The 21,608-nt window shown below is 45.0% G+C and overlaps 1 protein-coding gene across 4 annotated transcripts; it reads right to left on the bottom strand.

The window, feature by feature from the left end:
• Nucleotides 1-1,341: 1,341 nt before the first annotated feature.
• On the bottom strand, nt 1,342-7,804 carry LOC143375709 (ubiquitin carboxyl-terminal hydrolase 8). Of its 4 annotated transcripts, XM_076825092.1 has the most exons (12): nt 7,673-7,802; nt 7,272-7,588; nt 6,559-6,923; nt 5,603-6,494; nt 5,352-5,518; nt 5,146-5,284; nt 4,616-4,768; nt 3,588-3,824; nt 3,419-3,523; nt 3,128-3,334; nt 2,695-3,044; nt 1,342-2,310 (listed from the first exon to the last, which is right to left on the bottom strand). In XM_076825092.1, exons 2-12 carry the CDS (start codon nt 7,584-7,586, stop codon nt 2,196-2,198), a joined length of 3,045 nt encoding a protein of 1,014 aa, XP_076681207.1. In that variant the 5' UTR covers nt 7,587-7,588; nt 7,673-7,802; the 3' UTR covers nt 1,342-2,195. The 4 variants fall into 4 exon arrangements, with proteins under 4 accessions (XP_076681207.1, XP_076681209.1, XP_076681208.1 ...); XM_076825094.1 differs by lacking the exon at nt 4,616-4,768 and having other exon boundaries at nt 7,673-7,804; XM_076825093.1 differs by lacking the exon at nt 7,673-7,802 and having other exon boundaries at nt 7,272-7,570.
• Nucleotides 7,805-21,608: the final 13,804 nt, after the last annotated feature.

Here is a 21,608-nt window from a genome sequence, read left to right as displayed (position 1 = left end):
GATTCGAATCTTAATACTCGTTTTCACAACGTCGAAACGATAAGCGATGTGACAGGTAAAAGTGGTGTGCTAGACTGCTTTTAAATACACAGCTTGTCAATTCGATATGTTAGTGGTGATTCTTCATGAGCAAATTTGTTGGTTCGGTTTGTGGTTATCAAAAATTGGGAAAATGGACAGTCTGACTACCGCGTCACGTTCATACCGGCCCTAGAGGTGTTATGCGTCATTCTTACAGTCTTTCCGTAGCAGGGGACCAAATTCTTCTTTTACCAAAAAGAAGATATAGATTTAGACAAAGCGTAGGTAAGATAGGCCTACATTTTAAGGAAGGTTCTGTGCCACCCAGGGGGACCAAGCCGTCTTTGTTTGGCTGAAGTTTTCCCGTTTAGTTAGCACCGTATTGGTAGGAGGCGCTAGGTACATCACACACACATACCTACGTGTATCAGTGAGCACGACACACAACCTTTCGACGTTGGTGAAATGTTACCATGACGACCGTCGTCATTTAGAAATGTTTGGCGCAGACACGAGGAAGTGTCCTCACTTTCCCTGGTTTACCCTTTCTAAGGCCGTCTGACCATGGATTGTCGCGTCAGTGACGCGTATGCAGCAGATAGAAGGATATACAAAGCAATTGAATATATTTTCTTTTCCTAAGAAAAGAAGAAATATTCAATTTCAATGTTTATCCTTCTATCTGCTGCATACGTGTCGCTGGCGCGACGATCCGTGGACAGGTTTTAAAGTAAACGGTACATTACACGTATACACATACACATACGTCCCGATTCACACCAATTCACACATTCACAGTTTAGTACGCACCTCATTGGTAGGAGGCGCTACAAACTCTGCTTCAACTTTCGTAAGAGGGAAGCTTGGCCCCCCTGATCCTGACCAAACGCATCTGGGCGGTTAAGTTTTTGTCGGTAAGTTAGCGCGCTGTGCGGTAGCCCATAACCTAGAAACACAAATAAGTGGACGAAATCCACATCGCATCGAAATAATTGCACAATGCCTTTGCAATTACGATAGATTTCTGAAACAGAAATGAATAAATAAATAAAGGAATTGAATATCGCATATAGGCTATCATGGGCGTGGATAAGAGATAAGAAAATTAAATCTATAAATAGATAGATAAAAGGATATTTATTTACTTTTAAAGAGAATTACCACAGCATCTCTTGGCCCACAAATCGAACATGATTTCCTCAGTATTACAGAGAAACATATATCCCGGTGATTATGAAAGTGATGTAAGTAAAACATCTAAAAAAAATTGAATTTACCACCTACTTTGTAATGTAAGGTTATGTAACACAAAGTGATGAATTCAGTTTCTTTAGATTCTTTACTTAGTACACCGCTTTCGTAAACACCGGACATATGCGAAATGTAGTTAAGCGATAAATAAAGAGGAGTCGTTTACTGTACAAGCGTGGAAGTTTATAATTCTCTATACAAAACGAGGGTACTACTGGCGGCACCTTAGAAATGTTTGCATTCGATAGTTGCTACACAATTCATTGCGAATTTCCTAATACAATACATTCATATTCACACACGTTCGGACATTACTTCCCTTTCTCATATAAAACTGTATCTCTACAATTATTCTCTTAAACACATATATATCTCCTTGCATTTCATTCGATCTTACATATTTCAAGTACAAAGTTGCAAAATACAGATAAATAGCATCAATAGCCACTCATATGCGTAATAGTTCTTTGGATACCAGACACCGTAGGTTTACAAGTCAAGGTTTATCTCTCCAACTCTTCAAAGCGACGCGAAAGGAAAACAAGAAAGCATTACACATAATTTGACGAAAGTAAAGAAGTTATCCGTGTCAAAGAGGAACGAAAAGTAATTAAATCGCAGCGGATGTTAAAAGATACAGAATGGAACAGAATCGCCGAGATACATCGAAGTAGCCATGAATATTTTCCTCGCGCACCTGCGTATCAATCTATCAACCATGAATAATAATTTGCCTTAATATAATTTATTTACATAGTTCTTAGCACATACCGACACCAACAGCTCTCAATGCCATCGCAATTTTATGCGTACGTTGCATAATATATTTAATACATGTACATACAAAAAATATTTAGTATCTACATCGGTCACATAATATTTATAGCTATTTAAGTAATAAATCGGCTCCGTTTCAATTAATACTAAATGACATTGTTCGAAAAGGATGTATAAAATAGCAAATAGGCACTGGTATTCTGAGACCTTACTTGATTAGCAGAAACCTCTGTGACTGTTTGGTCGTCGTATTTGTACCACCTGGAGAAACAATATTCCTGATCACTCCGAACCCTCTGAATCGCTCGCATGTAGAGGTGTGCGAGAACCCGAAAATTTCGGGATTCTCGAGAGAGTCGGGACTCCCGAAAGTGTGGGGGATTCCCAAAAATTCCAAGAACCCGTTTAATGAATACGATATCACACATTTAACGCATCGCAAGGAAAAGTGTAGAGACATTGTTGATTTTCCGAAGTACAAATCATCAGTCAGTCCTAATAATTCGAATCCCGACACTTTCGGGAATCCCGAAACCCTCGGGATCCCGATCCCGAGAAAAATTCTCGTCCCGACGCGACATTTTCGGGTTCTCGCACACCTCTACTCGCACGTATGCGTAGATACTGAAACAATTCTTTACTCACTTATTCTGGGCAGCATTTTTACAAAACGCCGTGTAATGACCACCATCCATCGTCCCATAATGATTGGACATCGCGTAAAGGCTGTAGCTGTAGCTGCGAATGTTGGAAATAGTAGCGTTGCTATCCATCACCAGGTACGGTTTCAAATTGAAGCCTGCCAAGGGGAAATCGACAGCAGTGTTGCTCTTCTCGAGCCAGCCACTAGTCTCGGCGAAGCGATTTAAATGTATCACTATGATGGGCGCCAGCTTGACAAAATCGAATTTCTTCGTGGCGTCTCTCGGCGTCTGGCACTTAGGACACTTCCAGCCGATTACTTTCTGGCTACTTACAAACTTCTGGATGCAGTCCTAAATGTAAAGCGCATTGCTTTCACTTGTACTAAGGCGATTACTTGCGTGTAAAGGTTTCGATATTAGATAGCGGAACTTACATTTAACGTACATCGGTTGGAGTGAGGCAACGATGTTGTCAAGCTGTTGAAAGTTTCGTACGTGGTGCTACTTTGCTTGCAAGAGTTGCACGTGATGGTAGATCTCAGCTGGCCGAAGAAGAGATCGGATATTATGGATTTCTGAGAGTCCATTGCTTTGTCCCATGCTTTCTCGGCAACAGTCATGTCGAGGGGTGGCTTGCCAGTCTGTAAATGCAGTGCGATTCAATTCTGAGATCTGCGACACCAGTTGTAAAATTAATATAACAAACTAGCTGCGTGGGATGTTACCTTCTTTAGATCGTTATGCATCCAGTCTAACAGGAATGTTAAGAACTCGTGGGAATCCTGCTGCTCGTAACTCTCAAACTGTAATTTGTACTGCCCCACGGCGATCTAGCAAGTACAACACAGTTTAGTGATACCGAGTGATTAACGACTTGAACCGAGGGAAGCGTACCTTAAGATCATGAGGAGATATGCTCTTGTATTGGCCCCGCCAGAGCGCTTTGATCACTTGAGCCACCTCTTCCACGACTTGTCCTTGCGTACTGTTATCGTTACTTGTGTTCAGAGCATCCACGTACAAGTTATCCGTAAAGAATTTAGCTAAATGCGTTGTATTGCTTAAACACTGTATAATACTGTTCATGTAACACGAGTTACCCAAGTTCTTTAATCCTGTGATGCCTGGGTGCTGTAACAAAAAAGTAAATGTACTGAGTGCCTCGTCCACCTTCAGCGGTCTCGCAGAAACTGTGTCTCAAGCATTAGCGTATCGTTTCGCGTACTCTAAAATAGCTCTCCGTAATAGAACCTTCATTGCTTACTCGAAAAGTCGGATTCAGTGCACGTAATTAAATAAACGAGACTACATAGACCACAGCTGTAAGGAAAAGTATCTTTGACGAGAGGGGCTCTCCACGTTTACGAATTACCTTTTTGAAATAGTGAACGTTAAAATTGGGCGTGAACTTCCTAGGCAAGTTTACCATTTTGCTCCTCCGCTCTACATCGTGACGAGCGCAGTCAATCAACAAGCACAAAATTTACCCTGACCTATTCCCTTCGTTTCAAGTTCCGTGGAAGTCGCTCGTTAAAGAAGCCGGTGAATAGTCGAATAAATACTGACGCATGTACCCGAGCGCGTCGCTTCGAAAAAGCTCGATCAAATTGGATTAAGAAGCCGTACTCGAATAAAATTGTTTCTCTGTGCGCACGTGCGTTTCTGCCACACGGCGACTTATGCCGCTTCGAAGCGACCATAAATCCTGCCCCTGCGTCTGACTCCGATAAGTCCCACGATTTAATACGGAGCACGAAATTCTATCGCAAAGCGTTTTCTGCACGTGCATGTCACTGTTTACCGTTTTGACTATATGCGCAGGTGTTTAAAGCAATAATAAAATTTGTCCATTAGTAATTGCAGCGTGTGTGTAGGAAGCATAAGTGTTTAAGAGCGCAGTGTAAAGAGGACACAGCACTTACAACGCTTCCGTGTACAGGTATCATTCTTTCCTCGCGATTTGCCCAACTCAGGTGGGACAGTTTATTGTCGCTAGCAAGTGTTCCATTTTGATTGTACGTCGGTGCCTGTGGCTTTGATGTTCTGTCCACTTTTGGTGCCTTGCGATCTATCAACTGAGCGATTCATGAAAGGGGACGCATTAAGTGTTACTTTTAACTTCTACGTCAAGTGGAATTCATTTAAAGCGAGAACGTGATTTAGTACGCTAGAAACAGGCGATTTGCGCGATTCTTTTTCACAAAGAAAAATAAATTCGATCGTTTCGCAATTTCAGTGGCGAGGCGCATCAACGGGTAATCAATTTCGGCGCGACAAACTTGAAAATTTTCCATTAAAATCTCTTTTTGTATTATATAAATATATATATTAAAATACCCCTAAAGTTTTCGAAAGATCGAATTTATTTTTCTTTCTTAAAGAAATTCGCGAAAATCACCTTTTTTCTAGCGTTCTAAACCAAGTTCGCTCCTTCAGTTAAGAAGCTATCTACCTGCAGCAAGTTTGGACTGGAATAGGAGCGCTCCAAATTTCCGCCCATCGACGAGTTGTCCGTTTTCAAAGGTTCCTTGCGAATATTACTCTCATTCTCCTTCGTCGGTAACTCTTTATAATCATTCTTCATGGATTTCCTGTTCACAGAAGCACAAAACGTGGTAGCCAAGCCTAATTCACCATAGTATTCCACTTCGTACTTACTCTAGTAATTTCTTCCTGTCCGCAGCTATGTATTTTATGCGCCGTTTGACCATGGCGAGGCTGAAGTCAAGATTCCTCTTCTCAGTTTCATCCGCGCGATTAAACTTGATCTCTGGCATCGTGGAGTATTTATTAAGCTCATCCTCAACATTATTGTACTCCGTTTGCTGTCACATAAGGTCAAAGGCTGTCAGTGGCTTTACGTTAACTAAAGTAATCAAGCATTATCGTTGATCGAAAGCGGTCATTACCTTCTCTTCTAGTTTCGAGCATAGAGACACCACGTTACCATGGATATATTCCTCCTCGCTGGAACCGTCGTGTTTACCATCGTCCTGCTTGTACAGAGCGTGCTCCTGCTCCAGGATCTCCATTTCCAAGCCCTCCTTCGATTTCGCGAGCTCGTTCAGCTGCCCCGTCAGCTTCAGTACCCGTTTAGCTTCGGGGGTGGACGTGTCTAACGAAACTGGCTTGTTGCTTCGATCGAAGGTTGGTTTCATAGGCGCGTCGTTCTTCTTCATTATGCTGGATGTTCTTTTATGCTGAGGCTTCAATGCATTGTTGTCGTACTGCCTCGAAGCGGCATTGTGCATAGGAAGCTTTGCTTCTTCGATAGAAGAGTTCACGAAGTTATTGGACGGCACCGATGAAATGTCGTTGCTCAACTCTGCGTCCCCATGCTTGTAGATCTTCTTGTCGCCAGAAACATTCGCCTTCGATGTAGCTTCGCTTTTATTTACAGACCTTAAACTATTCGCTTTGCTCTCGCGCGATTTAATAATACTATCTTCGTCGTCTGAATGCACCCAATCGGGGTACTCTATGGTGTCTAATATCTCGTCGGGAACGTTATTCGATGTGGGCTCTGCGACGTTAGGGTTCGTGGTGAATTGTGGGTAACGGACTATCCACTCCGCGTAACCACCATCCAAGATTGTAAGCTTCTTGTGCTTTATACCAGGGTCCCAGTCTTCGAAGATCTTCCTCAACACGTTCAGGTGGCTGGCAGACGTCAGCGTCTTGCTCGATGTGTTCCAATCGAGCAGCACCGTCACGTCGACGTACTGCGCTCCCCTCTGTCTAATCAAGGTGAAAGAGTTTCTATCCTTGCGCAGGTATCTCTCGAAGTGCGATGGTAGCACACTGAAACAAAACGTCTCCGGTTAAGGGGAATTAATTATCGAACAGACAAGTATTCTTCGCTTACCCGGAAATTATCTCGCTGCTAGGAATGTTGATGCACTTGTCGCACAGCATTCTAGACGCCTCGAATTGGGCCTTGGGCCTGATATCAATGACCAAGTACCTTCCATCTGCGTTCTGGATTAATTGGAACAGCTGATCGCAGTTTATTATCTCCTCGTTATCGCCAACCAGCGGATCCCTGGTCGGCGTTTCCGGCAACTTTATGGGACCGTCGACTGAAGTCATGTAGGTATCCATCCCCGCGTCGTTCTCTATATCCATTTTCTCCACGCTACCGCTCTTTTCTAGGAATTTATCTTTAAGCTGCTTGTACCTGGCGTCTAATCTTCGATTCAAGTCTGCAAGTATTTTTTTTACTTCATTGATCTACAATACAAAGGTTTATATATTTCACTCCCTCGTGCTCGGCATTCATCGTTGCAAACGCTCGACTCCTCGAAAGCTTTAAGGTAGGCTCTCACTACGCCTCGGCTCATTTTATTCTCTCCAAGCTTTTCTTCGTAGTTTCACAATTCGACTCGCACTGCGCCGAACCATGGGTTCTTCCTCGAGAATATTTCATCTTCAGGTACGGAAGAACCGAGGCGATGCGAGCCCAGATGTGAGTGCGAAAAGAAGTTGCATCGAGGCGAGGCATAGCGAGAGCGTACCTTTACGCTCGGAATACCTTTATCTGCGAGCGATAAGTTTGATAAATGATACACCGCTCCCCACCTGATTCGCACGCATGTTGTGCAATGAATATTTGTCGTCTTTATACTCCGGCGTCTTTCTTAGCCATTCGACGCTGTTCGACCACCTCTGCAGCATGATATACTGTGTCTCCTCGTTCCCCTGCATTCTCGCCTTCTCGGCGACATCGTACATGCTAGGCAGCCTCTTGTAAATGTTAGATGGCTTCATTTTTCTGTAATCGACCTTCGCCTTGAGCAGCAAGTCGTCTATGCTGGTGTACTTCAGGGCTGCCTTGTTGGTCATCTTTATGGCAATCGACGTTCCAGCAGGACACTGTCCTGAATCGTATATCATAACTAGCGAAGCGAAAACAGAATCGTTGGACGTCTATTGGCTGGAGTATGTCGCAAGCGAGTTGGATGCTGAAATTGTGTACTCACGTTTCTGTCGAGAAAGAGTTCCTGCAAAGCCAATTCGGTCAATTGCGAATGCACATTTTCTCTGAAGGCAGAATTCACAGAACTGGACTAGCTGCGTTTCTCCGTTTGCAGCTCTGTATCGCCGACACGGCCCCCGCTGGGGATTAGGAAGTTACTGCTATTCACAGTAATGTACAAAAGTCGACGCAATGCGACATTTCTATTTGTCAATAGAAACGTCGAGTCTCTCTGGACACAGCCCGTCAATGAAACTCTTCCCTGAAGTATGGTTCTGCCCGGTTTTACTACATTCTAGTATCGTGACGTTTGTGTGAGAATTTTGGGCGCCATCTGTAACACTCTTGTATGAAAAGATGTTTCGACACTCTGCAAGTGTAATTTGATTCTTGCTTCTGGTATTCATCAAACGAAGAGTACTTTGACGAAGTGTGGTTTTTCTTTTCGGGTGGAGGAACCAAAGTGCGATGTATATTTAAGGATTTGAAAAAGGATGACGTGGTATTTAAACCATGATAAAGTGAGTGGGATTAAACGCTACCTTTTGGGGGACTCTGCAAGCTGATGGTGAAACTTTTTACCGGACAAAGGTAACGTAGGTAAATTCGAAGATAATGTATCTCCAGACGGTAATGTACCTTCGGATGGCAATGTACCTGCAGATGGTAGTGTAGTTGAGTAACAAAGCTACTATAAATCGGTAATGTAGATTTAAAATACTGGATCGTTCTGTTTTTGCTAGATCGCAATCACATCTAATTAGCTCGCTTTATTCAAACTTAATTAGCTGCTCGACATTCTTACTCTATCGTAATGATAAGGACAGATCTAATACGTCGTATATGAACATTCAGATTGCCGTACAACAGGGGTACTCGAAGACACATTAAAAATAAAGACAACGTGCAATTATAGTATAGTGGCGAAAAAAAAATATAAATATAAGAAAAGAAGTCCTGACTGAAAATCTAATGCTTAAAAACCAATTTCAGGATTTTTCCCTAACCAACCCCCAAGAGGGGGTGGGGGTGAAAAGGGGTGAAATGTGTTTTCATGGAGTCCTCAATATCTCTTAGGCCTATATATTATATTAGTACCATTAGCCTATTCTAGCAACCCCCAATCTATGGTATATAAATTCTAGGATACAATTCTTCCTAAGCAGTGTACCTATCCCATTTCCCTTAAATTTTCTTTTCGCCACTACTGTTCATGCAGCCGGTGCCAAACGTGTGAGAACTGAACAAATACTCGTACCTGAACTAAATTCATTATTCCCAGTATTTACTTTTCCTCGTGAAAGCTAATCCCAACACGTAGCTAACTAAAAATCCATGTTCGCGTAACAATCCACCCTCAGCTGGAATATCAGCGAGCTTCTTATTGCAAAGCGGACAGGTACCCGGCAGCGAAGTCGTTCGCCGTCCAGATACCCCGCGGAACGAGTATGGTATCGATCCAAAACAGGACGGGGATATTCAAAACACGGCGCAGCGTGCCCAGGATCGATTGGTTTTCAATGAGAATGGTCGGTGACAAATCGTAGGAAGTTTATCCATTCGGTTGCAAGACAAATTGACGTGGCGGAGCTGGAGGACCCCCTTAGGTACATCGGCGGCTGACAAACTGGTCAAAGCCCTCTTACAACCCTCTCGGCTGCCAAATTATCGGGCTCCTGTGGACAGCAAGCCCATTTATACTGTCCACCGGTCAAGACGTACTAGGGCCGCGGATAAAGAGACTCGAACGGAGCGAAAACCTATCCGCAATCGATGACCAAAACAGTGCTATTAATAAATTTCCCATCCCTTTTGCAGAGGGCGACGAATGACGTCCTGCGGGAGGACTATAAATCCCGCACCCTGGTTTTTTTTTTTTCAATAAATTTCTCAGCGAACAATCCGATTCAGCAGCGCTCCGAACTGGGCGCCCTTTAGCGGCAGCGAAATAATTCATCCCGCCAGTTTGGATCTTTATAAACGTATTTAGTAGTTTCGAAGGTAACGGTCCTTAACTACATTTTGATCGCGGAGCCCGTCTCGCGATATACTTTATATAACGCCGTAACACGCTACGGGATTACGTATCTCGTTATTCTCGTCTCGTGCGCGGCTACGTAGCGGTCCGCGTCATTAACCGGCGCCATCTCTGAAAAGTAAAATCTGAGCCTGTGCTGGCCCAGCAGAAGCGTCGCCCGCATATTCCCGTCACGTCCCGCTGAACGAATGCGTGCGCCGATAAAGCAAACTAACATCCGCCAAACAATTCTTCCCGTCGCCCAGCACCCTCGAATCAAAATATCATCTATAACCCACTCAGCCCACAAGAAAAAACAACTTCAACCCTCTTTCCACTTTAAACCGACATTACCTTTTCCACAGGTGCGGCCGAGCAGTAGTGAGCTCCCCACTGCTCATGCGCCGAGCAGCAATGGCTCCCCACAGCGCATGCGCCGGCAGCAATGGCTCCCCACAGCGCATGCGCCGAGCAGTAATGGCTCCCCACAGCGCATGCGCCGGCAGTAATGGCTCCCTGCTCCCACATGAGCACCACTGCGCTGCGCAACTGTTATCCTTCATTCCCTCCTCTCGAATCCTCCCTCGTGCCTTCATTGCCGCCCGATGTACCTGCACCGGGGATTTTTATTCCCGGAACACCTAGGTGGCCCGAGTGGGAGGGCTGGCGGCGAGATCGAGGAGGTCTGGCGAGCAATATGGCGGAGCGGAATGGAGTGAAACGGATCCAGGCTGCTGTCGGGATGGAGTGAGTACGGTCGACGGTAGTTGGTGGGCTATAATAACGTATAAAGTAATTAAGGACATCGGGCGACAGCAGGAAAAGGGCCATGCGGAGGAACGGTGGGCGACGGTGGACGGGGGACGGGGGGGGGGGGAGGAGGAGCAGGGGTGGTCGGAGGGTGGAAACGGACAGTTTAGGGAATGCGACATTTACATAGTAATTAAATCGCGGGAGCAAGTGGGACCGTTGGGGAAGATACTGGTGCTCGAGCAATTACAGACGCATTAGATTGCGGTAAGCACTTGTTTATGGCCCAGCCCCCCTGCCCCCCCCCACCACCACCGCCGGAAACCCAGGACGTCGCTTCACTCTACTCGATTCTGTTCACTCGTTCAACCCTGGCTGGAGTTACAGGCTACGCGTCTCCTCTTTCGATTTGTACTCGCTCCTCTTTCTCCGCCGATTAACTAATTCCTGAGCGAGTCTACCGAAAGACCGTGAAACAAACGGCAGGGAAATTAGTTGGCGTGGCACTTCACTTTCGGCTGGGTTTTGAAGGCATTGTTTTTGGTTGTCAGGTGTCTCGCGGCACTTGACGGGAGTGTGGTTCCGAAGAATCAAGGGAGGCAGGTCATTCTCTGTGGGCAGTGGTTCTCAATTGGCGATTGGGATCGGATAGGATATACATCCTAACTGAGAGGGGGTTGTAGTGGAACGCGGAAGAAAAATTAAAATCCCCTCCCGAAGAATAATTGAAAGCTCGGTAATTGCGCGATGGAGTGTCTTTCGAAAAATGGCCCCGCTGTGATCTGTTTCGAGCGGAATCGGCGCTCCGCGTCCCCAGCTTCTCGCCGTTCAATTAACTAATTGAAACGATTGTTTGCATTAATTCTGCCCGGCTGGCGCGCGCACCGAGTTGTATGGAGACGAAATTTTATTTCGTTTAAAAGCTTATTGCAGTGGTCCGTTGCAGAAGTGGAAAAGAGGGGCGCGAAAAGAGGGGCGGGTCGTTAAGGGTGCGATATTCAATTAGCGACAACGATGACACATAGTTGTCTTCGTTCCGCGCTAAACGAAGCAGAAAGGACCCTTGGGGGTGGCCAGATGTTAGCGTAGCTCCTCGCTGACGAATATTCCTCGGACATTATTCTTTATCCAAATATGATAGGTCTCGTTTCGAATATTTAGTTCAGGACAACCTGTGTATTAATGCACACAGCTTCTTAAATGTTTTCCTTTTTTTTAAATTCAGGTGTGCTGATTCTTCTGAAGCATCTTGCCCAATTAATGCTGCGAATGATTAATAATTAATGGCTCCTCTGTTTTTAGTACCTACCACCGCGTTGAGAATGAATTTCCTCGGGCGTGAAAGAAGTGGAGGACCGAAACGTTCAGCCCCCTTAAGGAATCGAATCCTGTATTTTGATAGCAAATTGCCCCCGTTAGGATGATCACAGGCGACGTCTCCTGGCGAGGTTGCTTCAGATTCGCTCGAACTAGTTTCCCTTTTGCCAGTGACTCTGCTTTTCAAACAAATATTTCGATCTGTTTGCGCAAGGGGAGGGGGGCAGAGGGGCTGTGAAACGATCAAAGAAAGGGGGACAGGGTTATTGTTAGTCTATTTTGTGCCCTACTGGTTGCCGACTGCAGGCTACATTTCTGGCGAGGGAATCGAAGTCAATCGAATGAAAGATTCGCCTGTCGCAGTGACGATTCTCAAACGCCAAATCGCGCGATTTGGTAATCGTGGAAGTTAGACTCTCTTCTCGTCATACTCTCAAGGACTTCTTTTTCGCTGGATATTTTTTTTATTAACCAAAAACGAGTGATATTTTTATTAAAATTTTAGGTTTAACACGTCCATCATTTTGTCCCAACTTAATATTTCGAAAAGTTAAGAATTTAATATATTAAATAAATCTTCTTGAACTTTTAATTTCTGATCATCCAGTACCGAGCAACACTGGTTAACCTTTTTGCAAAATCCATTTTTTGAGACGATCTCGTTATTGATAAATATTTTTAAATAAAATAATGATGAGCTGCTCTTTAAAATACACTATTTCAAATACGAAAGTAGTTTTTAGAAAAGGCCTCACAGGTTTTGAGCAAAAAATTCCCCAAAATCTGACTCATTAAGCAACATATATACTGTGGTGGTCGACAGAAAGTTCGAACCTTATGTTTTCATTTTTTTTTTTTTCGAATAACTAATAACTAGATTTTAAATAAGGGTCATGCTGGTACCACTGACGCATTCTCAGAACCACCCCAATTCACGAGATATAACTACTTAAATTATAACATACAATTCTTCCTAATGAAATTATCTCATCTCTTCCACCGTTCACAGTTTAAATTTCTTTAACCACTACCGTACAACGCAGCCACTCCCTTTGCGTGAATTTCCGCGGTCTACTCTGCGATCAATCACCCGACCACCCTTGGTTGCCGAAAACCAGCTTCCTCTAATAAAATCATCACCAGTACCCTCAGAAAAATCCCACACCAGTCATCGACTGGACTCTGACACCTCTACATCTGCGGGACAAGTTGAAGAAGCGCCAATATCAATCTTTGGCCGTTTTGAATTAAAAAGGCCAAAGCTTTCGTGAAATTTCTACCGCCAATTAGTCACGAGCATAAATTTTGACATTTACCCTCGAACTCACCCACAGACATACAGCGTGGTCCATTTAAATAAGGCCGCCTAAATAACTCATCCAATTATAATGGAACCATATATATTCTATATGCAATTTGAATAGTGTCAAGGGACCAATATGCTGCAAGAATATTTTTTCATGTTCATTTCAAGGTGGCGCCACTGTACATACATCAACACACTTCCGCATTAGCTACACGATGCCTTATAAAAAATATGCAATATGATAAACAAAAAAACAATGACCTTAGAAACTCAAAAAAAATACCCCGAGTTAAAAAATATTCTTGCAGCACATTGGTCCCTTGATACCCTTCAAATTATAGTTATAAAATATTTCTTGTTCCATCACAACCGCCCTGTACAAGTATCGCTCCAATTGCCTCCCTTACCCAAATCCACAGAAGCACTAATTTCCAAAAAAAAGCAGGAACAAGACAGAAGTCTATATTACTTCGAGGAAGAGGATTCCAGCAAAGTAGTAGCGAGTTACGCAGGCATACATTCCTGTCAGAAATGAGGGGTACGCTTGAAAGACTGCTCTGAAACGAGGCCCAGAGAGGGGGGAGGTTTAGTTAGCATGATACGGGGCGACAAAGTGGAGGGGGAGGGAGCAGGAGCTCTGTGCTTGACGCTGCGCCGAATGACTTTGCTGGCAACAGTCGAGGGAGAAAGGTGGACGCATAATGGTCGGAGATCAAGAACCATAATAGACCGTGGGGGTATAAGCGACGGGGCACCAACTGACTGACTGACTTATTTGTATTATGGCATTATAGAGGCAACCCTATATCCGGGGCCCGTTCGCCCAGAATCTAGCCGACAGTCACGGAGCAAAGGGACGCCCATGCAGTTGACCTGCGCCGCCTAATTTGACGCTTTAACCTATTGTGCGCGGTCTTTCTATTTCTTTCGGAGGGGGCAGGGAAGGGACAGGGGGGGGGCGCAGGGTGAAAACGCGAGAGGTCGTTTGTCCTCGGCCGAAAAATGTGGCCAGCAGAGGTGGCTCCCCCCTGCTCTCTGTGGCACAATGTCGACGTCACTTCCTCTACGATTGATACCACGAGCTCTATATAGGTAGTTGAGATTATATTCGCCGCTATGAATGGAGGAGGGTGTCGGGGAAGCTGGAGCGCCCGCAATTTGTCTGACTTCGAAGTCAGTACCTTTTTCGTTGTTTATCTTTTATGGGTCCCTGTGTCGCGGGTCGTCGGCGTGTTTATGCGCCGAGCGAGGTGGATAACGTTATGGCGTGTTTCTATGGATATGGAGTAGATTCTGGAAAGCGGTAGAAGGGGTCCTTGCACTCTTCAGGAGATTTCAGAGACACAGCAGGTTGGGGAGCTTGAGAAGCCTGTGGCACTTAAAGTTTAAAGGTTGTTGAGTTATTTTTGGGCGATCTCTTTGGGAGTCAGGTGATCCGTTTTGATTTGGGTGGGCTATTTAAGGGGATGGACCACCTTGGCCAGGTCACGAAATCTCTGCATCTTTGGGAATTTATTTCTAAGCGACAAAAACAACTTTCATCGATAAAAAATTTTCAATGAAGATAGAGACGTCTTTGAATAGTATGTATAATTTTTTTTCAAACATCAAAACATTCCGACAACTTTAAATGCGTTTACCTCGAAACCGCGTTCTTCGAAACGGTGTACGCGGTAATTTGAGTAAAACTTTATGGATTTTTATACAATTTTGCGCAGATGCTCTTAAATGCATTCTCTATCTTCCGTACGTAAATTTTTTCAATTGGTTGAAAAAGCACAAAGTAGCTACACTTTGAAGCAAAAAGCTCGTTTTCGGGGGTAAGAAAATGGACTTTATTTACGCATAAGTCAGGTAAAGATTGAGATATCGAAAAAATGGAAAATTTAAATTTGAAAACATCTGTGCAAAATTGTATGAAAATCCATAAGCCTTTCGATAAGTCTAACCCCTTAAGGCAGGGGAATTTTTTAACACGGTAGAAATTCAGATTTTGATGTGAATGAAAAAAGTAGATAGACAGATGTTTATTTGCCCTTCCCCTCCGGGGATACATCTTACTTTCTTACACTATCTTATTCTAACATAACCTAAAAAGTATATTGCCACATTCAATTGTAAAAAATAGCACTTGCGTTGTATTCTTCGCAATTCGAGCTTCCTTGTTCCCGAATTTGGGGTGCCCATCTTTTTTTCCGCTAAATGAAAGTTCCGCTCGCGATAAATATCCGCGGAAGGCGTTAATGGATAATTAACAACTCTATATAAGTGTATCGTATCCAGGTTCACGTCTCTATAAATTAGAACCTGAGAATTGGCGAGGTTTTCTCTGGGATATCGTTGGGCTAACACGAATGTAAAAAGGAGGAGGAACGTATGGCTCGTTTGTCATCCTTTAACCCGGCATGCCATTACGTTACACGCATTTTGAATTTCTGCATCGGCCGTGAGCGTCATCGGACCGTTTTATTACGCGGAATAAAAGAATAAATTACAGCTTATCGTTCCATTTAAATATGAAACAGAAAATCCGTATTATCTGCAATGCGTATTATCTCTAATAAACCGATACGCTCGGCGCGTAAATATATAATACACACAGGGTGTCCCACTAACCACGAACATCTCTCACCCCCATTGCCATCGAAGCTACAAAAAAACCATCCAAAAGTGATACCACAATTCAAGAATAATAAAAGAAAGGCTTCCCCAAAACAACCCTAAAATTGAATAATTCAGATGTCCAACGAGGCACCCTGTACATACACACATTTCCCAACTTTTGAAGCAAGCCTTCGCGACTCCTTCACCAATCGATACCCCGCAATTATCCGGCAGGTAGCGATGCACCGTTCAATCGCCGATTATTCGCGTGTAAATACGTTAGACCACCAGTTATCTTATCACCCCCTTTCAATTATCTACCGCGACAGCAGTCGCGCTTGGATATCATTTCGAAGCAGTCCATTATTAAAATCCATCACCAAGTGCGCGTCATAAAACGCCGCAGCGATATTAGTTTCTATTTAATCCCTCGTCACCACCCCTCGATCCGAATTCGAACGGAGGCCCAAGAACTGGACGTTCCACCCTGCTTCCCGTATCCGCCCAGCGAAAGGCAAGGTCCACGATCGGGATATCGGTAAACGACAAATACATTGCACGCATCTGCCATCGGGGTGCCGTCGAGGAAGATCTCGCGGGGCCCGACAATAATGATGTCGATCCTCGTTGCGGCGCGTACAGCGCTCCCATCCATCATCGACTGGTTATTATTTAAGCCGCAACTTGACGCCATAAATGCGTCGTTAGAGCTAAGTCGTCGCGCACCGGAACAATGTTCTGCGCGATGACATTGATGCATCGGACCTCATCTTTATCCTGGCCAACGGGCGTCGCTTATTGCGCCCTCCGCGCAGGAGCCGTGGATCCTCCGGCGATCGAACGAGCGGCAGCCTGCTTTCGGCGGATCTCGAGGAACCCGCGGGGTGATACTTTGAAATGGCACCCTTCCGCTGGCAGATATTTCCGCCGATTGTTTCCCTATACACCGCCGGGTTTTTCGTCTAATATTATTCCCAGGAAAAACGAGCCAGCAATCGATAAATTTAGCAAACGCACCCTCCACTGTCGTTCAACCCTGTCCGCAAGGGAAACATTTATCGGAACGAACGCCAGCGACAAAACATCGTTCGAAATCAATTCGATTGAAGGATTGGATAAACAATTAGACCCCCACCTCCGCTTCCTACAATCCTACCCCCTCCCTCTACTGCTGCCCAGTGGTTTATTAACATTCACGCTAATAGAGCGCGATAAATCGGTGGAAGTGACTCGGCCGCGTTTCCGCGCGCCCAGGCCGGATCGCGCAATGATCGCCGCGGATAGTGTATATTATGCAAATATTTAGCTATTAATGTTTTCTTTATGACGACGGCCGAGTAATTTGTTTCGTAATTAGTATTTCGGGCCGGAAAGAGTTATTCGTTTGGTAATTATCTGCGACCGAGCTGCCGCGGATCGCGACGGCCGCGGACAGTTTTGCATACGATTTTCATTAGTCTATCGGCGGCCGTTAGAGGGTTAATGCGATTGCTCCGAGCCGGGGGATTTGCACGTAGTAATGTCGCGACAGGAAAGTGGCGCGCTTCGCTCGTGATAAAGTCCGCTTCGGTTGGGATTTTGTTGCCGGGGCTGGGAGAATCTGGATTCGCGGTTCTAGCGAGCCGAGGGCTTCCGAAAGGGTTGTTTCATCCCCTCGAGTGATCTTGAAACTTCGAAACCTTGAGGGTACGTTCTCGTGGAATTTAGAATTTATCTTAGAGAAAACTGTAACACATGGGGTGAAAAGTCTTTTTGGTATAAATTTACACATATTTTAAGGTGATAAAAAAATTTGTTATTGCCTTTTTTCTCTGACGCAATGTCGAATGCTTAGCTATAACTCTGACGGTGATAAGAAACGAGGATGTACGCTTGATTTAGAAATTATTTATCGAAGAATTTAGTATTTTGCAGTGGACGTCCGTTATTTAATTTATACGAAGAACGTCAAAATGGTGGAACGATTACGTAGAGGAGCATCAAAATGGCGGACGTCCGTTTTTGATTCGTCATATTTTAGGATGATCTATGCTTAGCATTCCCTTTTTCTTAGTTTTCCGAGCAGAGTTATTGTTTAAAACTTGGGAAAGAAGGGTGGATGTGTATTTGCGAGAGTGGAGAGACCGAAACGGTGGCTCGCAACGTTAAGTAAGAGAAAATAACGGGGAATGTATGCTCCCCCACCCCCTGATGTAGACGTAAAAATAAACGAGATCGAGAGCGAAATACTGTGTATTTCGCGATAGTCCCGGACTGAAATATGCAAATAAGGGTGTGTAGTAACACGGGGATAAAGAGGGTTGCGCACGTGATTTCCCGGACAATTGGAATCTTTCGGTCTGTGGGCGTCGCGAGGGTGGCTCCCGAATACGTGATTTACCGTTGAATTGCAGGAGGACAGAGGAAAGGAGAGATCCCAGTCAGTCAGTCCCCCGATAACACATTTTAGAATTACAGGAGAGGAGGTATCTCACTATCGAGTGTGAATTCACCATTCCTGGCTAAGGAGCAGAATATGTGACCATCGCGAGGGCCATTGGAGCCTCGCGAAGCAATCCACTCGGGGTTCATCAAGAAGCATCCTCGACCCCAATTGCTAACAGTGAGTGTATCATAAAAAACGTCCACCTTGCCATTATCTTGGGGAACTTCTCTGCATTACTTGGCCACAGCCCTCAGAAATGCCTCAGCGGTAGTCATTCTTCGACAATGCCATTGACGTCGTCACCCACACGAAAGAGGGAACAATGAAACATCCTCTATCCTTCCACATCTTCCAAACAACCGTCCACAGCTTCCAAGACTGACCCTAATGAGCAATATCCCTCTATTACGATGTCACGAGTGTCATCCTCGTAGCAAGAATGTCTCAAATTAAAGAGAACTCCCCAAATTTCACGAAGAAACAGTCGAAGGAGAGTTCCTCTTTCACCAAGAAACAGTCGAAGAAGAGTTCCCCAAATTTCACCCACATGTAGTAGAATCCCTGACAAACGACGAGCCACCACCCAATCGTTTGACTCGCGATAATCGCCGGTGGGGAATCTCAGGTGACAAACGACGGGCGCATGCAAACGCGGAGAAAGGAGGTGCTCGAGAGCTGGTCGAACGTCAGAGGACGGATCTCTGGTCCCCGTGTGAATGGGCCGACATAATGTTCCGAACGTGTTCCCCTGCGCCGACGAATGACTGATAGACGGAGAAAGGGCCAGCGCCTTAAGCCTGTTTGCCCGCGCTGCACAGCGTCGAGGCAGCTGCGACTACCGGGGCCCCTCCGCCCGGGGCCCCAACAATGGCCGGCTGTCGTATTTGGACAGTATTAGCGTTAAATTTGGTCAATGAAATCGTTTCACAGGCCCCGTCACGTTCCACGATTTCCCGGAACGGTGGAACGCCAGGAACGCGGGCCGAGCATCGAACTCGGGAGCCCACTCTCGACTCCGCAAGGATCGTGAAACGTCGCCCGGGCCTTGGCCGGCCGCTTTTCGTCTCTGAGGCCCCCCCATTATCAATCATCCATTCAGTCCTGCCCTCCTCTCCCTCTCTATTTCCGGCTTAGCCTCTAATCGCTCGAGTCACAGAATAGCAGGTAGCCCAACACTTTCGCCCGCCACCCACCCCAGGCCCCGTAATTGTAATTAGGCTATTATATCGGGGATAGAATTTTGTTTCTCGTTTTGGAGATAGCATTCTGTGGGACGCTGCACGCCGGGACGGTCGGCTTTGTCAGCGGCCGGACGGTTCTTTCGACGGCCGTTGGAAGATGTCGTTGCTCGGCGAGCTTAAGCCGCGTCCTCAATGGGAGATCGTCTCTCTCGGGATCGGGGCTACTAGACGCGATGATGATCGGTTTTTAATGGCCACTGGTCGAGGCTGGTCTTTAAAGAGGACAGCGTTGCGAGTATCACGGAAAGATGTCTGCACCGTTGGGAACGGTGCTCGAAAAGTGAGCACCGTCGATGACGATGCCAGCACCGTCCGCGACGTAAAAACCGGTGCTGGGCCCATTCACGGCACTGTTCAGCACCAAAAGCATTCACAATGGTGTCCAGCACCGAAAATATCGATGCTGAGCACCGAAAATATCGGTGCTGAGCACCGTTCACAACGGTGTTCTTGATGAACGCGCACTGAAATCATCGATGCATTGCTATCTTACATCTTTGTCTTCCATGTTCGCCATTCGTCGTTTTCGATGCGCGCATGGTACACGGAACAAGGTCTGCACCGTTGAGTTCGTGTATGAAAATTAATGGATCTATCAGGTTGGCTTATTAATGGTTGTTCAATTAATAAGCTAAGAATAAGCCACATTATAATTTGGCTAAAAAACAGTTCCGAATATGCTTTTAACAAATGTGAATTTCGAATGTAAATCTAACCTATATTCATATCATTTTATTTAAACTCTTAATGTATAATAATTTGAGGTCTATCCATATACGCATATGCACACACACACACTTTCTTGAATACCCAGTATTCCGTGATGCATCTAAGTATATTTATTAATCTTTATTAATCATGAAAAGTTACTATTTTAGTAATATAGATATTTGATATTTAATTTGAGTGATAAGGTTTAATAACATAGATATTTTAATTTTATCTACTTATTAGATAAATATTAGTTTAAAATCTATTTAGGTTTCGAAAAATTGATATTGCCAAATGTATGCATAATCAATTATTATATCCTATTATAATACTCCTACAAATTTGAGCTACTTTTGTGCTTCAATTGAGTGCAATACTTGACTCAGCATTATTGATAGTGTTTAATTATACTTGTTTCCTTTGAAGAAAATACATTTTTAACAGTCTGCAATAGCAAACATGGAAAAAAAATGTAAGATAGCAATGCATCGATGATTTCAGTGCGCTGGACACCATTGTGAATGCTTTTGGTGCTGAATAGCGCCGTGAATGGGCCCAGCACTGGTTTTTACGGTGCTCACTTTTCGAGCGTGTACGAGCGCTGCTAGGATCTATCGGCTTTGGTTAGGCGACGATCGGGAGCAAGTGACAGTTTCGAGGTTATAGACTCTGGTGGACTCAGGCAGAATGGCTCGTGATTACCGGTGAAATCGAAAAAGAGGTGATTCTTCGCGAAGGAATGTGTTAAATAGCTGGAAAGAAAGGAATGGGGAGACGCTGTCCGTGGGTTGCATCTCAAAAGCACTGTAGGGTTCCTCGAGATTGATTTCCACGAAAACGAGAACTATGGAATTGTGTTTGATTATTATTAACAGAAATCCAGGGTAATGGTTCGCAATTCCGATGCAGATGATCTTCAAGTGGAATACAGACTCTCCGATCCTCCTCATCGACTTTCATTAATACCGTCCCAGCTCCATAGTCGTTCATTCCATTCTACATCATTGCCTCCTGCGGAACGTTCCCATTAAACCCGCTTCTGTGAGCGCTGGAACGTCTCAATTCTTCTATTTCAATCTCCCTAGTAGCCTGCCTTCTCTAATGGAAACCCTTTGCAATCAGCGAAACCGGCCATAAATACGAATCACCGGTTCCCATCTCTCTCCCCTCTTGCCGGACGATATAAACGGGCGCAATTATACGATTTAAATGCGCAAAGTATTTTCATACGATCACCCCCAGATCGTCACGCAACGTCAAAAGCAAAATCGACCGACGGAGGAAGGGCGGGGGGGGGGGGGGGTCAGGGCAGAAAGTGGCCAACTATGGTTGTTCCATCATCTGCTATGGATGACAGGGATTACAGGGTGCAGGATCGGCTGCATGGCTAATATAATGCAATCATCGGCGTGTAATGATTCGAGCGGACAATGCGCAGCCGCCTAGGGGGTGTCCCGCGTGGAATGACTTCTTCACTAAACGGCCACGATTCTTCCGCTCGCCTTTTTCCCGTCGCTCGTGACACCGTACTCTCGTTAATAAAAGCCGATGACGCGTGAAATTAGCCAG

Source organism: Andrena cerasifolii, chromosome 13, assembly GCF_050908995.1.
Source record: "Andrena cerasifolii isolate SP2316 chromosome 13, iyAndCera1_principal, whole genome shotgun sequence".
In the NCBI taxonomy this organism is placed as follows: Eukaryota; Metazoa; Arthropoda; class Insecta; order Hymenoptera; family Andrenidae; genus Andrena; species Andrena cerasifolii.
Note: the sequence above shows the minus strand (reverse complement) of the source record. Positions and strands in the feature narration are given on the sequence as shown.